Raw genomic sequence first — 16035 nt, 5'->3', positions numbered from 1 at the left:
ACGTTCCATGACGAAAGGGCGCTGGACATCTGTTGGCCTGTTTGACCCCAAGTAAGACACAAGCATACAAACCGGCCTGAAGATGGCCCCATATGAAGAAAAGAAAGAGAATATTCTGTATTTTCCGATGCTGGACCACTTAGATAAGTCCTCATCAAGTCTAGTGCCTCATCGTTGATAAAGCATCTACAGCAGAGGGAACGCCATTCCATCGCCCCGCGGATCACTGCCTGCCGCATACACCAACTTTCCATCGTCATAGTACGAACGAATGATCTGGCCGCGACCAAAGTTACCCCGTTTCCAGCCAGTCACCACCTCAACCTTGTGACCGAGCCCGCGCAGTCCCTCAATAGCAGCATCACTGATACCCTCCTCAACCCAGATCGTGCCATCGGCACTCTGGTCCGTCGGCGCAGCAATACAGATGCGCGGCGCATCAAGCGCTGCCTGGGGATGATACCCGAAAGCAAGCATATTGAGCAGCACCTGCACATGGCCCTGCGGCTGCATAAAGCCACCCATAACACCATACACAGAGTGCAAGGAGCCGTCGGCAACATTGGTGATCAGAGCCGGGATGATGGTGTGGTAGGGACGCTTTCGCGGCGCCAGAACGTTAGGGTGTCCTTCCTGCAGCGAGAAATTGGCACCACGGTTCTGCAGCGTGAAGCCACATCCAGCGGGAATGATGGATGACCCGAACCCGGCGTAGTTACTGTTAATGAAAGAGATGCCGTTGCCTTCGCTGTCTGTCACGGCAAAGTACACTGTATCGCAGTGGTTGTGGGCCGGACTGCCGTGGTCGATGATGTCGGTTGCACGCTCTGCTGTGAAGAGCTTCGCTCGCTCGGCAAGGTATGCGCGGTCGAGCAGGCCTTGCGATGGCACTTTCTCCACGTCGGGATCGGTGACCCACCAGGCTGCGTCGGCGAAGGCGATGCGCAGACTCTCGATCACGGCGTGCAGGTATTCGGCGGAGTTGTGCTGGGCTTCGGTGAACTTGGGGATCTTGCCAGATTTCTCGAGCTCTTCCATGATTCCGAGCGCCATCAATGCTACGATGCCTTGGCCGTTGGGTGGGTGTTCCCAGACCTCGACGCCCTGGTTGGCCTCCCCATCTGTGCCGGGGGTCGATTTGGGGATGACATCCTGGCCGGTGAATTTGAGGGAGATGGCATCGACTTCCTGTGTCCCAGTCTCGGCGTGATAGGCCAGATCCTCGAGTGACATGTACGCGCCCTGATCTTGAAGTACCTTGACAATGGCTTCTGCGATGCGACCTTGGTAGAAACCTTTCTTGCCCTCTGCAGCAAGTGCGCGGAAGGTCTTGGCTAGAGTGGGATTTTTCATGATCTCGCCAGGGCCCGGGGCTCGCACGCCGTCTTTGGCCGACTCATCTTTCTTCAACATCTCGCGGAAATTAGGCGATGCGTTGCGGATATCATTCTCAGCATTATGCCACTGCGAATGGGTTAGCTCACCAAGCGATCACAGATAAATGAGTAAGTACATACACTCTTCGACGTGAGTTCCGACACAGGGAATCCCTCTTCGCCGAGCTCAATGGCAGGCTGGAGAATCTGCTCCAGCGACAGCTTGCCGCTGCCAAATTTCTCAATCGTATCGACCCACCCGGCCGCGGCTCCAGGCGTAGTCACGGACAGAGCACTGAGCATGGGGATATCGCCCGGTGCACCGGGAGCCAGACCAAGGTCCTTGCGGACTTTCTCCAAGGTGGCATTGCCGGGATACCGGCCTGAACCGTTGAGTGCATGCACCTTCTTCGTCTTGACATTGTAGAAGAGACAGAACATATCACCTCCGATACCAGTGGAGCAGGGCTCGGTCATGTTGAGTGCGGCGGCTATATGCATGAGATTAGTCGTGTCCCTGCTATCATCTGTTATGGAACTCGAAGCAAGGCACACTTACCCACTGCCACAGCGGCATCCTAGATGAGAATATCGAGTTAGCATCTGCTCCAGTCTAATGCATCCCATCCCCTGAGGAACGTACTGCTGCATTTCCACCTTGGCTCAAGATTCGATGACCTGCCGCAGCAGCTAGCGGCTGACTGCATGATACAATGCCCTTGGTGCTGTGGACGGTACTCCGTCGACTGGCGAACGGGGCGTAGTCCGCATTTGCGCGGGAGTAAACGGCTTTAGCGTTGAGTGGCATGTTTGAGGAAGGTGAGAGGGTGTGGGATATCAAGCGTGGGGGGATTGATATACTACGTGGAGTATGTATACAATGAGGTACCCCGCCATTTGTTGGAGAAATTGGAGTCAAATGGGGTTGCTCCGGATAAAAGCCCGGTGTTTAGGCATTTCTTGGCCGAGACTACCCGTAGGACTCGACGTTATCTCATCCTATCTATGTACTGCGTATCAGAGTCCTAGGACCTGAATTACTATCCCAAACACCTCAAGATTCGAAGATCATTGAAAGACATCAGACAGAGACTCCCTGACTAACCCAAGCATATCCAACTCACCGCTTCCGGTCTCGGAGGAGCCCCTCGTTCCGCCATCATCCCGGGGAGACCTGTTCCTGAGCTGGACATATAAAGACCCCTTATCTGATGAGTTGACCGGGAAAGGCCTCTGATGGAGCAGTATGGTGGTGTTTGTCGACCTCGACGATGCATTTGCCGGATCGGCGTGCTCGAAGCAATTCCCCTTGGATGACCCCATCGCGTCGGAGCTGGCCGGGCTTGCCCCATCATCTGCATCTGAGACACGTGAAGCGGAGGGTTCGAGTCCATGTCCAAATAGGAATGGATTCTCGGCGGCATTGAGTTGTTATCCGTATGTGATCGCCAACAGCTAAACGCGACGCGACTAACATGATTCACCACCCAGCATCGTCAAGGAAATCGCTCGGGCCATCGATCTAAATACCCTCTACGCCCTCTCGAGTACATGTCGCCAGTTCCACGTGAACCTATTACCATTCCGCCATCAACTAGCGAGAGAAACCCTCCGCTGCGAAAACGAATACATTGAAACCCTAGCAGAAATGCTAGACAGCGGCTCCGTCCTCCCAGACAGCGTCAAATCAGTTATCCGGCTACTCAGCCGTCCAAGCGCCGAGCAGAGCCGCCTGACCCGCGGCAAAGTAAGCAAGTGCGCGCGCGACATGGTAGGAGAATGCCGACGCTGCGCAAAGGTCGTGTGCAGAGTAAGTTCCACTCCACCAGATCCCAAACAATCAGTTCAAGACCATTCACTAAAGTCCTCGCAGAACTGTACAATCAAACCGCCAAACCAAACAGCCCTGAAAAACCGCATCCGTCGCCTCTGTCATACTTGCGGCACAGCTCCGCTCGCCTCCCACCTCTCCCATACACTCTCCGACCCAACCGCCGCCCCATGGGACAAAGACAGCGTCGCAGCTAAAGCGTTTGCGCGCACCCCTTGCACCTGCGAAGAAGCCGTCTGGCTATGCACGACGTGCGGTATGACACTGCGCAGCAATGACACGACCTACCGTCGCGTCTGGGCCTGGCGCACGCGCTATAGCACCTACCTCGGTGGCGGGATGGGCACTGGAATTGGCGAAGGCTCCCACGGTGTCAAGTGTGGTCGCGGCGAGCACTGTCTTGCTGCGCAGGAGATTGAGCTTGAAGTTGACTGTGAGACTGAGGAGGCGTCTGGGTCTATTTCTGGCTCTGGGAGTGATACTGGTAGTATTGAGCAGAGTTCTGCGGTGCCCACGTCGTTTGGGGATGAGGGAGCAGGGATCTCGGATAGTCATGATGAGGAGGAGGAGGCTGGGTATTTCCGGCAGGAGGTTATTGGGTTAGGGGGTGTGGTGAAGCAGAAGGCTAAGAAGAGGGTAAATGTTGGGGCTTGTGTTGTTGAGTATGAGGATGAGAGGGAGACGGGCAATTATCTTGTCAGAGAGGAGAAGGGGTTATCTCGTGGTTGGTGTGGGTGGTGTTCTAGGGTGATTCCGGCAAAGGGCGAGACAATGCCTTGATTTGGCTTGTTTGGACGCATTGCTTTTCGATTCGGTACTTACCAGGTGGTGCTTTTGTTCTTCATGACTGTGGCCACGGTCTATCAGAAGTCCTCCACTTCTTCGACGCTGTCAGTACCCAGTATGTACCGACTATGCTGTCATCGCTGAGTATTCTCAGCGTAGATATATCTACAGCATACACTCCACACAACATGAACAATAGGTCGTTCTGTGCGACTACAATTTTCATACGGCTGTTTCTGGGTCCTCGAGTGGATGTGGAGAACACACTGATTACTGGGCTTTCTCGATTATCTTCCACGATGGTACGTCTGGCTTGGAGATACAGAGAGGGAAATGAGGAGATTGAGAATATGGTTTGGGATTTACTTGTGAGGCTCAAGTCTTTAGGTACGGGGACCAGGATGATCTTTTTGAGTGTAGTGAGCTCCCTGGACTAGCACTCACTATCCGGTTATTACCCACGGAAAGCTTGTCAGATGGACAAGGATTTCGAACGTCAATTGCATAATATTGATTGCACTAGTTATGAGATCTGGCTGGGGGCATTATGTCCAGGAAAAAGGACTTGGTCCTCGAACTTTCTCGTCCGAATCCTAGGTACTCAGGTCGTGTTATGCGGTCTTCCCCTTTGTCCTGTTCGACTACAAGATATGCATGCATAATGCATGTACGATGTACGATGCATGAATACCAACTCAGAGCTTCAATCCAAAATCTTTGTCTAAGTAAAAAGCACAAATCGGGCTAATAAACAAATAAACAAAGTCAACTCCTGCAATGATACGCTCCCCAATGCAAATTCATCATATCATCACGCAATCATTCTGTTAAACCCCCAAACCACCCGAGTAAAAAGACAAGGTAGAAAGGGAATCCATAAGACCAAAAAACAATCAATGCGCAGCAATCGCCCTCCAGAGACCCTTCAATTTCGACTCCTCTCTCGGCGGCGACTCCTCCCGCCTATGCCGACGAGACCGAACCTCCCTTGACTCCCGAGAACGCCTCGAAGAACCCTCAGGCTTCCTCTCTCTCTCCCCGTCCCTCTCCCTCTCTCTCTTCTCCTCCCTAACCCGACCATGCTCAGCGGTCGACGACCGTCGCAACCTCCTAGTCTCAGTCCGCTCCAACCGAGCAGGCTCTTCCTCGTGTCGCGAGCGAGCACGCTCAGCCCGGGGCTCTTCTTCACGTCGCGAGCGAGCACGCTCAGCCCGAGGTTCTTCTTCACGGCGCGAGCGAGCACGCTCAACACGGGGCTCTTCTCCACGGCGAGAGTGAGCACGCTCAACCCGAGGCTCCTCCTCACGTCGTCTAGACCCACTGGACCGACCGTTCGACTGTCGGTCTTCATATTCGCCTCGCTCATGGCGGCTACCACTGCTGTGGCTAGTCGATGACCGGCGCGGACGGTCGAGGGGTGGCGAAGCCTTGGCCGAATTCATACGGAGCAGAGGACCGTTGGTATCGGATTTGCCTTCGGTCATGTACCGCAGGAAAGCGCGGGGTCGAGGCGTCGGCGCCGATGTCGCCATCTGCTTTGACGAGGAGGTTCTGGTCGAGCGGGCTCGCTCAATTGGCTGGGATGGCTGGCCTGATGGTGTGTCAGAGGTTCGGCGTCGGGATTTGGATTCGAGAATGTCAGCTTCTGGTTCCAGCTCCCTGGTCTTCTCTCTCTCCTTCTCCTTGGCTGAGCTCCTTGAGCGCTTGAGTTTCTCAGTTGACGGGATACCGCTGCGCTCTCGCTCCTCGACGAGAGCGCGCTGTCGGCGTTGGACTTGGACTTTCTCGTCGTGCTGGCGTCGCGCTTCTTCGAGAGCTTTCGCCCAGCGGTTCAGGATGATGCCTCGGTCGCTCTTCTGACGCTGGAGCTGGTCTCGGCGGCCTTCGGAGGATGTCTTGGATCGGCGGCGTTCGCCCTCGACTGGGGAGGTGCGCTTTCTGCGGCGTCGAGAGCTGCGTTGTGCGGCTGTGGCTTCTCCGGCTTCGTCCAGGGGCTCGTCCGGACGAGGCTCTGCGTAGATCATGTCCACATCGCGTGGGGCGTCTGCTCGTGGTGGTACGAGCGCCTCGGGCTCCACTTCATAAACGACAGGGACTGGCTCGGGAGCTGGCTCTGGCTCTGCTGGTGGATCGTCTACGGGTAGGTCTCTGGTAGCTTCTGGCTCTGGGCCGGGGTCTGCTGGCGGGGTCTCAGTCACTGTCTCTTCCGGTGTTGGAGCCTCAGCTAGCAATGCAGCTTCGTTGGGTTCTGGTGTCTCAGGTGGAACCTCTTCCAGAATGGCCGGTTCAGCTGGAGATTCGTCGGGTACTGGAGCCTCAGGGGGAGCTGCTTCCGCGGGAGCTGGTTCTTCGTGCGTTGGCTCGGGAGCAGGTGCTTCCTCTGGAATCGCTCTTGGCGCCTCCTCAGGCACGACTTCCGGTTCTGCTGTAGCTTCTGCAGGTGGATCGGTAGCAGGGGCTTCTTCGACTGGCGCCTCTTCCACCGGGGCTGGAGCGGGGGGTTCCACGACGGGCGCGGCATCGGCAGCATCTTGAGGCACTTCCTTATCGGCTGGTGGCTCTGGGGCTTCAGGCTCGGCGGATTCTGGGACAGGAGGCGCAGGCTTTTCGACTGGAGGTGCCGGCTCTTCGACTGGAAGTGCAGGGTCCTCGACTGGCGGATCATCGGGAGCTACTTCCAGAGCGTCCACGAACTCTTCGGCGGGCTGGTCCTCAACCGGCGGTTGTTCGGCCACAGGCTCGGCAGCAGGCTCGGCAGCAGGCTCGGCAGCAGGCTCGGCAACAGGCTCGGGGGTTGGCTCGGCAGGAGCTTCTTCAACAGGAAGATCCTCGGGAGCAGCCTCGACAATAGGTGCTTCAGCAGTCTCCACAGCTGGAGCTTCATCGGCGGCCACCGCAGCCGGTTCCTCGGCCTGCTTCTCCTCGACTGGCTCTTCGACCGCGGCGGGTGTCTCTTCCGCAAGTGTTGCGGCCTCTTCGGCGGGAACCGGATCCTCAGCAGTGACTGGAGCAGCCTCTTCCACAATCTCAGCCGGGGCTTCTTCAACTACGGGAGCAGGCTCAGCGGTGGGTGACTCCTCGACAGGGGCATTTTCCTCAACAGCAGCAGGTTCCTCGACAGGAGCAATTTCCTCGACAGGAGCAGTTTCCGCAACGGCAGCAGGGGCTGGCTCTTCCACAGGAGCTTCAGGCTCAACGACAGGCTCAGACTCTGGTTCAGCCGGGGCGCTCTCTTCGACCGGTGTCTCCTTAGGAGCCTCGTCGCCTTGCTCAGGTGCTACAGGCTCGGGTTCAGGAGCAGGCGCTTCCTCTGTTGGCGTGAATTCCGGCTCGAGCTCCTTAACGGGGTCTTCGGGAGCCTTTTCCTCTTCGACTGGTGGTTCTGCCTCTGTTGCAGGTGATGCTTCAGGCTCCGGTGGTGTTTCGACTGCTGGTTCTGGCGCTGCAATTGGTTCTGGCTCTGGATCGGCTCCCTTCTTGCCCTTCTTAGCCTTCTTTTTCTTCTTCTTGCTCGGCGGCTCCTCCTCCACCTTGGGCTCCTCCGCGGGCGGTTCAGGTGGTGTCGATTCTTCCGCGGCTGGGACCTCGGCAGCATCGTCGGCAGGCTTTTCGGGTTCAGGTGCAGGCTCTGGCGCAGGTTCAGCTGGTGGTTCTGGCACTGGCTCTGGTGCAGACTCGGGTGCAGGTTCAGCTGGCGTTTCTGGCACTGGCTCTGGTGCAGACTCGGGTGCAGGTTCAGCTGGTGTTTCTGGCACTGGCTCTGGTGCAGACTCGGGTGCAGGTTCAGCTGGCGTTTCTGGCACTGGCTCTGGTGCAGACTCGGGTGCAGGTTCAGCTGGTGTTTCTGGCGCTGGGTCGGCAGCTGGTTCAGCTTCAGGCTTGGGCGTCGATTCTGGTTCTGGTTCTGGTTGGGCTGCCGGCTCAGGATCGGCTGCCTTGGCGCCCTTGGCCTTCTTCTTGTTCTTCTTCTTCTGGCTCTTGCTCAGCTTCTCCTCCGCCTTCGGTTCCTCTGGTGGTGGTTCAGGTGCTGCAGGAGTCTCATCAGGCTTTGGTGCATCTGCCTCATTCTCTAGAGCATCTTCAGCAGCCGCAAGAGCCGCAGCCTCTTTTTCGGCTGCGATTGCTGCGATCGTTTCCGGATCTTCATCGAGGCTTAACTCCGGGAACTCTTCGTCTGCAAAATAAGTGTCAGCTTTGTAAGACCGACTCCGCTTTGCATACTGACCATTGTTGCCAGTGTCGCCTTTTTTCGTGTCATCGCCAGCTGGGGCATCTTCTGCGCCTTCAGACTTCGGTTCCTCTTCGGGCTTTGGTTCGTCGTCAGATTTGGATTCCCCTTCAGCTTGGGGGTCATCTTCTGGCTTGGGGTCCCCTTCAGGCTTTGGGTCTTCCTCCTTGGGGTCTTCCTGCTTTGGGTCTTCGTCGGGCTTTGCTTCCTCTTCGGGTTTCGATTCCTCTTCAGCAGGCTTCGCCTCCTCTTCAGGCTTCGGCTCCTCTTCAGACTTCGGCTCCTCTTCAGACTTCGGCTCCTCTTCAGATTTCGGCTCTCCTTCAGATTTCGATTCCTCTTCAGGCTTCGCCTCCTCCGCAGGAGTTCCGTCTTCTACTGGAGCCTCCTTGGGAGCTTCATCGGCATTCTCCGCATCTGGTGCAGGCTCATCGCCAGCAACGGGTTCAGCCTTGCCCTCTTCCTTAGCCTCTGGGGCAGCTTCCTCGGCTGGAGGCTCGGCTGGTGCAGCCTCTGCGGCATCTGAACATCATGTAAGTAACCCCGGATAAGATACAAGAGGTAACATTTGACGATACACAGAAAATACTCACCTGTAGACTCAGGAGCCGGGCTATCATCGCCACTTGGCTCAGCGGCAGCGGGTTCTTCAGAGGCAGGCTCCTTCTCCGGATCGGCGGCGGGCTCATTGTTGTCCTGGTTTTGGCCCTCGGTCAGATCGGTCGTTGAATAGGTAACAGGGTAGAATTGAAAAGATTGAGACTCATAATCAAACGTTTGGTATTGACGTTGAACAGTTTGATATGAGTATTGAGGGACATCAGCATACTTGAAAGGCATCCTCAACAGCGGCGGCCGCCGGGTCGGGGGCAGGGTCGTCGACGTTGTTATCGGTTGCAGGAGGTGGTGCAGAACCGACGGGAGCGCGGTTGTTGTTATTAGCTTTATTGGCCTTTCCCTTCTTCCCTTTCTTCGCCATGGTGCCCCGGTCAATGACGTATCATATATCGAGGCCGGGCGAGGCGGACGGGTTGCGCGTGATGTGACGGGCTTCGGAACAATAGGGGTAAAAATTGACAAGCCGGCTTGTCGGGCTTTTCGCTGCAAGGAAGTATGGGGCGGCAAGGGAAAACGAGGAACAAAAGATACAAAAGATGGAAAATTGAGGACTTGTAAGACTGGGCAGAGGTACCAGCTGTATTAGAAGACCAAAAGGGAAAGGAAGGATATGCTTGTTTCTCCGGTGACACAGAGGCCGTGGACAGTCACGGTGAGGCAGCGTATAATACTTCGTTCTATGCGGTCGGATGGACAACAAACTGCATTACGATTCTTGGGCCTTTGAACGTCATCCACGAACTACCCGATGGAGTTTTTTGTCATTGGGCCACGTCGGTCCTCGGGTCTCCATTCTCCAAGGCCGACATGGTGGTTTAGTGCTTGCTTAGGGCCGGGTGAGAGCAGGTCGATCCCCACCCGCAGGAGTAGCTGCAGTACCAAGCAGTAAATCGTGAGAGGGGATTGGGGATGCGGGAACACGTCGGTCAAGATAGGAAAGGTAGTGCTGCAGAAGTATGGAGACCGGGTCTGTTGAGTGGGGTTGGCCACCGAATGGATTGAATTTGGGATTGTGCTGGTTTGATTTTCGGGCCTGGTTTAGGTATACAATGGAAATCAGGTACGAAGCCACGCTTTGTGGAAGAGAGATATAGTTAGCAATCAATTGATTAGGAGGAATTGGTGAATGTACGAAGAGTACGGAGTACACAGAGCCAAGGCAATGTGTCAATGTTTCAGTAGGAAAGTCGAAGGGCGAGAAGTGATGCAGACCCATTTCTGCCCAACGTCCCCCGGTAACGGCGGCAAATAGGATACAGGCTATCGCGAAGTGGATAGACCAGGGTCATCAACCTCGAAGCCTGGGACTATTAGGACTTCCCATTCATTTCATTTCCATACCTTCTTCATTGTGAGAACTAGAGAGAAACAGGGTGGCTGGAGTCGATGGAGTCGGGTGGGAGTTGTATGGAGCGGAGAAAGCGGATGGAGACGAATCTCCACTCTCGACACCGACACTTCAGAAATCAATTGCCCGATCTTGTACGGAGTATTCTGTGAGACTCTGTCACTTGTAAACTGTAAGGGGATTGGGAACATTCTAGTTGATGTCAATATGCAGTAAAACCTCATCTGCATCGACAACTTACAAGAGAGAAAGAATGAAAACCGTGGTGGGGGTCAGGTGATGTTGGATGTGCGAAGACTGCAGGACAACGTCAAGAAAATTCCAAGGACAAAAATGCATTTCTCTCCCTCGCGATAGGTCGAGATTCTAATCCAGTCGATCATTAGAATCTTGAAATCTTCGCAACACCAGACACTCCTAAATCACCACGTCCCGCCAATTCCTGCATCTTCAATTGCTGATGAAACCAGTTACCACTGACCTCACGGCTACGCTCCCCACTCTCACTCTTCCTCTCTTCTACACAGCCCGTACGTTGTACCCAGATCATGACACACGATGTATGTGTCTGTTCAACCCAATGTATCTAAGAGTATACCCTCAGTATACACAAGTATCAATCTGTTTCAAGCCAACACTCAGAGTCTAAAAACAGCTGCATGCATGCCCAGCCCAATCTGCTCTGTTCTAGTAGATCAACCCCCGGTGCTAGTGCTAGCATTCCGTGTCATTTCCGAATATGTTGTACTTCCTGATACGACTGCTCAGCTAGGTTACCAGATTGGGATCTATGTACCCAACTCGAATGCAGCGGGCCGAGTCATCCATGCTGTGTTACTTGTAGGTGGATGGCGATCTCGGGAATAGTTGTACATGTCTTGAATGGTACCTAAGACTGGTGACTTTTGTTTCTATTCTCAGCATTCTTAGGTTTCAGGGTGTTGACTGAATATATCAGACAGTTAGACTTCCATGGGTAGATGGACTGGGCATGATTATCGCCACTGAATTCCAGGTTCCCGAGGTTGATTGTTTGATATCTATCGAGAGAGGAGGGTATGTGCCGATCAGAGATCAGCTCGTCGGCGATAGCAGATCTTCATTTGGAGTCTTATTTGAGATTTCAACTAGCGGATAGACTGGTCGCTTAGAGTAGAGTATAGACATGTTGCCGGCATCCATCGGAAGTGTTAAAGCAAAATCCCGGAAAAAGCAAAGTATTGAAATCCAATAGTCCCGGAAGAAAACGAAGCACAAACCTGGCGTATAACGCGTATCGTGTATGAAAATATTAACATCGGCTACTACAGCGCATAATGCCCTCAATTCCCTCAGTCTGTTGAAGATCATGCGCACCCCTCATAGATGCATCGAATGTTCGCTAGAAGTGCTGGCTAGACAAGGATATGGATCCCGTGATTGGCGGCCTTGCTATTTCGTGCAGACGGGTTAGTTCATGCAGTCTGACTCGCGTCTTCTTCCTGGTCCTAGCGATGTTAGTACTCTTTAGGATGTTTTCATTTGGGTGGAAAGTATACTAGACAAACGCTAGCCAACACAGCACTGCACATCTATTACTACTAGAGTTCCTTGCGAAACGGGTATCATTTTTATTATGAACGTGCCTGAGTAGAGGCAACAGGTAATCTCAACGAGCATGAACACAAAACAGAGAAGGGCGTTGGAGACCAGCTCAACATGAACGACAAGACAACCGGGTATGAATGTTAGAAGCATGTGCAGAACAACAACAGGTGGTTATTGACACCAAGAATCATGGTAGGCCATATAGACCTACTTTTTGCGGAAAAGCACGGTATCAATATGCTCCAACGCCAAAGATAAAATGCAAGGATAAAACAGACCACAATCAGCTCATGAATGCATTTTTGCATCCATGGTCTTTCTCCATTTGGGGCCATTGACCCTCATCAAGAAGATAACGGCGCTGCTTGCGAAACCGACAACGCCGAGAATAGTGAAGAGCCAGCCATTGCCGATGCCGCCAATGATAGGGGCTGTGACGAGGGAACCGACACAGGAGCAGATATTTCGCATGAAGTTGTTGAGAGCTACTCCCTCTGAAGATTTTTTCGGCATGAACTCGGTGAGCATAGTAGTCGCCATGCTAAAAATAAGCATGGAGCCCATACCAAAGAAGAAGTTGGCGATCATCTGTCATGTGAAGTCAGCGAGCCGTCTACATAGGTCTGGGGTACGATCAACCTACAGGGACAAGCCAGTATACTCCCTTCTCTGCCGCCCAGCCATACCATAACAGGCCTGCTGGGTACAGGAAGGCACCTACCCAAGCATTCTCACGCATTCGGTCTTCGGGTCGTAGTATAAGTCTGCCCTTCTCGTCATATCGGTTTGCCTTCCTCGCCTCTCGTTGCATGATGTTGTCCATCCATCTGCCACCGAAGATACTGGCTACCATGTAGCCGAGCGAGTTTGGAATGTAAAGCAAACCGACAATGATGGTCGAGAAGTTATATGGCGCTTTTCCGAAAGTTTCTTCAACGCTGATGTTGAGAACATATAGAGAACCGAAGGCAATACTCGCGTAGTACACCGTGAGAAGAACGGGGAGAAAGCGCAGGTATAGAATGATCTTGAGTGGGTCAATGAAAAACATCTTCAACGTCTTGATCCACCTCGTGGTAGCCCGGGCGACCTGCCGGGACGAGACTCGACTCAACGACCTGCTGATATTGGTATCCTCGCCGTCCTCAAAATCAGCCATGATGGGCTTTGGCGCAGTCAACGTCTCGGGAAGAGCGAACAAGATAAAGATCAAAGTGAGAGCACCAAAGGCCGAAAGGAACCACAGCGTGCTTCGCCATCCCCAGCGTTGAGCCAAGACACCACCGACAATGGGGGCAAATAAAGGACCACACAAGGGACCGAGATAGAAAATACCCATGGCGCGTCCTCGCTCTCTGGATTCCCAAAGATCGGCTATGGTGCCCGCACCGACAGCCTGCACAGAAGCAGAAGCACCACCACTCAGCATTCGCATGACAATCAACATGGAGATGGAGCTCGAAATGGCAGAGAGGCAGTTGAAGAGGACAAATAGAGAGAAGGAAGCTAGGTAGATGGTGCGTCGCCCAAATCGCTCACTGAATGACGACCACCACAATGGAAATATCGACATTGCCAGCATGTACAAAGCGATTGACAGATTGGTGGTGGTGGACGTCGTGTTCAACTCCTTGGATACTTGCGATAGAGCGGCTGATGGGATAGTCAGATGTGATATGAATACCAAAGTTTGTGTGGTTCAACTCACGAAAGAAGATTGAGCTGCCCATGGGTGCCGTGGCTCCAGCAAGAGCGACGATGAATGTAATAAACCATTTCGTTTTCCGGGGATATGTCTTCGGGTTCTCAACCTCTGCCACCAGTGCCAACTGACCAAACAAGCCTCTGCGCTTCAATCGGGCGACCTTGATGGGAGCACCAAGCTCCGTCGACTGACGCTCGAGACGCGGTGGAATGTCTTCTGGGTCATCGTGTTCTTCATCCGTGTGCTTACTGGAAGCCCCATCATGATAATCGATTTCTGATTTTGTTTCAACCCCGTCTGTCGATTGTCGATCGCTGCCCAACGACGACGTCCTGATGCCATACGTCTCTTGCTCGGGCATATTGGACGAATGCATCGCCATTGAACTGGACTGTTGCGATAGCTCAGGCTCAAATACACGACCCAAAGACTAGAGAGTCTCTAAATGCCGGGTTGACCTCGATCCTGATTCGGAATGCCGAATGCGCACGTCTGTGATCAACGCCCAATGGAAAAGATGGAAAAAGAGGGTTGACCCGATCCAATAATTAAGCATAAATAAAACCCTGAATAAGAAGAATAGCTCTTATAAAGCTGTACACGAGTAGAGAACGAAGAACGGCAAACAAAAATAGTCGGCAAGTCTAGATAGAAGACCCGTGAAGACTGAAGATTTGGTTTCGTAGTTGCGTCCAAGAGTGTCGATCCCTCCTTCCTCAGAATGCGCTAGATTGGCACAAGCGTAAATTCGAGCGACGTTGAGTATGTAGGAAAGGAAAGAGTCAGGGGTTTATTTGTGCCCTTCCAGAGAACAATTGAAGAGTTTTGCTACCGATAAAAACCGACGACGACCGAGGGATGTGCAGTACGCGCAGCCTTCTACCTCATATCTTTGAACGCGGATATTTTTCCGGTGAAGTGCTAAAGACTCCACTCTCTGTTTTGTCTTCCTCTCATAAAACAAGCCAGTCATCGTCGAGTCGGTGCCGGTCTTCCGTCGGCAAATATGAGCGCGGGCCATCCCGAGATGATCAGCCAAGGCAGCTCTGGAAGTCCTCTAGAAGATCAGAAACCAAAGAGTACTTGATAGTCGCAACTCATCTTGGCTTTAGCAGTTTAGCAGCTTAGCTTTAGGCTTCATAATTCCATTATCCACTTGGGGGTCCTGTCACCCCAGATTCCAACCTGAGATGCGCTTGGCAAACCGGTTGATCAACAATTACCCCAGGATCCCAATCTCTGACACATTTATTCGACATCGATGCCGTTATTGCCGACCGATTGATCTAGAAACATCCTTTGCACGCCGATTGACCTTCAATTCAAAGCCGCGCAATGTGATTACTAATCTTTCGAATCGGGATGGTCCCCAGAATGACGTTGAACTTGCCGGTTCTCTCCACACTCAAGCAAACAATAACACCAAGTTATTCGAAGAACATATCACAATGAGCGTCCCACAACCCAACATCAACGCAAAGGAGATCCAAGACCGCCTGTCTCAGTACAAAGGCGACAAATACGTCGAGGGATGGGCTGCCCTATGGGATAAGGGCGATTACCTGCCCTGGGATCGGGGATTCCCCAACCCCGCCCTGGAAGACGCGCTCGTCCAGCAGCGTCCGACAATTGGCGCGCCTGTTGCGACCGATGCACAGGGAAAGGAGTATCGGCGGAAGGCTCTTGTTCCTGGATGCGGGAGGGGTGTCGATGTCCTCTTGCTTGCGAGCTTTGGCTTTGATGCCTATGGCCTTGAGTACAGTGCTTCTGCTATCGAGGCTTGCAAGAAGGAGGAGTCGAAAACTGCCGATCTGTACCGGGTCCGGGACCAGGCTGTCGGCGCTGGGAAGGTCACTTGGGTCCAGGGTGACTTTTTCAGTGACGCTTGGTTAGAGAAAATTGGTGTGCCATTGAATGGGTTTGATGTGATTTATGATTACACGGTATGCATACATCTTCCTGTCCCATCTGAGATCGTCCAAGGCAATGCGGGGAAATAGCCACGCGACTGGAGATAAGAGTTCTTATCTTTTGTTGTGTTCTACCTCGAAAATATCTATGTTCATTGTTTCTTACAACTGTTATGCAGTTCTTCTGTGCTCTGGATCCCTCAATGCGACCCAAATGGGCACTTCGACACACCCAGCTTCTTTCCCCTTCGCCAGCGGGCAACTTGATTTGTCTCGAGTTCCCCCGCCACAAGGATCCTCAAGCTCCGGGTCCCCCATGGCCCTCCACGTCGGAAGCATATGTGGAGCACCTGAGCCATCCCGGCGAGGAAGTCCGATATGTCGACGGTGTGGTCAAGCACAATCCTCTTCAGGCACCAAGTGAAGCGGGCCTTGAAAGAGTGGCACACTGGACGCCAGAACGCACGCACGAGGTAGGCAAGGGAGAGAACGGGGTTATCCACGACCGGGTCTCCATCTGGCGTCGCCGTAACTAGATCTGCCGAAGAGCGGAAGAAGCACCTGGCAAAACAGAGCAAGCTAAAGACTCGCAAATGTACAGTCAAGCTCACCCTTTAGGTCGAGCAAAAAATGAAATTATATTGAT

At 53.4% G+C, this 16035-nt stretch overlaps 5 protein-coding genes across 5 annotated transcripts; 2 read left to right on the top strand and 3 right to left on the bottom strand.

Moving 5' to 3' along the window:
* Positions 1-186: 186 nt before the first annotated feature.
* N7515_003350 (gamma-glutamyltransferase family protein) lies at positions 187-2184 on the bottom strand (the record flags this gene model as incomplete). Its single annotated transcript, XM_056664094.1, has 4 exons — positions 187-1464; positions 1518-1867; positions 1936-1954; positions 2020-2184. The coding sequence occupies 4 exons, from the start codon at positions 2182-2184 to the stop codon at positions 187-189; spliced, it is 1812 nt and encodes a 603-aa protein (XP_056523151.1).
* Positions 2185-2622: 438 nt separating this feature from the next.
* Positions 2623-3987, top strand: N7515_003349 (uncharacterized protein; the record flags this gene model as incomplete). Its single annotated transcript, XM_056664093.1, has 3 exons — positions 2623-2813; positions 2868-3186; positions 3250-3987. The coding sequence occupies 3 exons, from the start codon at positions 2623-2625 to the stop codon at positions 3985-3987; spliced, it is 1248 nt and encodes a 415-aa protein (XP_056523150.1).
* An 899-nt stretch (positions 3988-4886) lies between these two features.
* On the bottom strand, positions 4887-9200 carry N7515_003348 (PE repeat family protein; the record flags this gene model as incomplete). The annotated part of the gene is made up of 3 exons (XM_056664092.1): positions 4887-8743; positions 8815-8917; positions 9051-9200. 3 exons carry the CDS (start codon positions 9198-9200, stop codon positions 4887-4889), a joined length of 4110 nt encoding a protein of 1369 aa, XP_056523149.1.
* Positions 9201-12062: 2862 nt separating this feature from the next.
* On the bottom strand, positions 12063-13840 carry N7515_003347 (MFS transporter; the record flags this gene model as incomplete). Its single annotated transcript, XM_056664091.1, has 3 exons — positions 12063-12362; positions 12418-13427; positions 13483-13840. 3 exons carry the CDS (start codon positions 13838-13840, stop codon positions 12063-12065), a joined length of 1668 nt encoding a protein of 555 aa, XP_056523148.1.
* A 1087-nt stretch (positions 13841-14927) lies between these two features.
* Positions 14928-15925, top strand: N7515_003346 (putative thiol methyltransferase; the record flags this gene model as incomplete). Its single annotated transcript, XM_056664090.1, has 2 exons — positions 14928-15422; positions 15569-15925. The coding sequence occupies 2 exons, from the start codon at positions 14928-14930 to the stop codon at positions 15923-15925; spliced, it is 852 nt and encodes a 283-aa protein (XP_056523147.1).
* Positions 15926-16035: the final 110 nt, after the last annotated feature.

This window comes from Penicillium bovifimosum (assembly GCF_028826915.1).
Source record: "Penicillium bovifimosum strain IBT 22155 chromosome Unknown utg000003l_segment0_segment0, whole genome shotgun sequence".
NCBI lineage: Eukaryota > Fungi > Ascomycota > Eurotiomycetes > Eurotiales > Aspergillaceae > Penicillium > Penicillium bovifimosum.
Note: the sequence above shows the minus strand (reverse complement) of the source record. Positions and strands in the feature narration are given on the sequence as shown.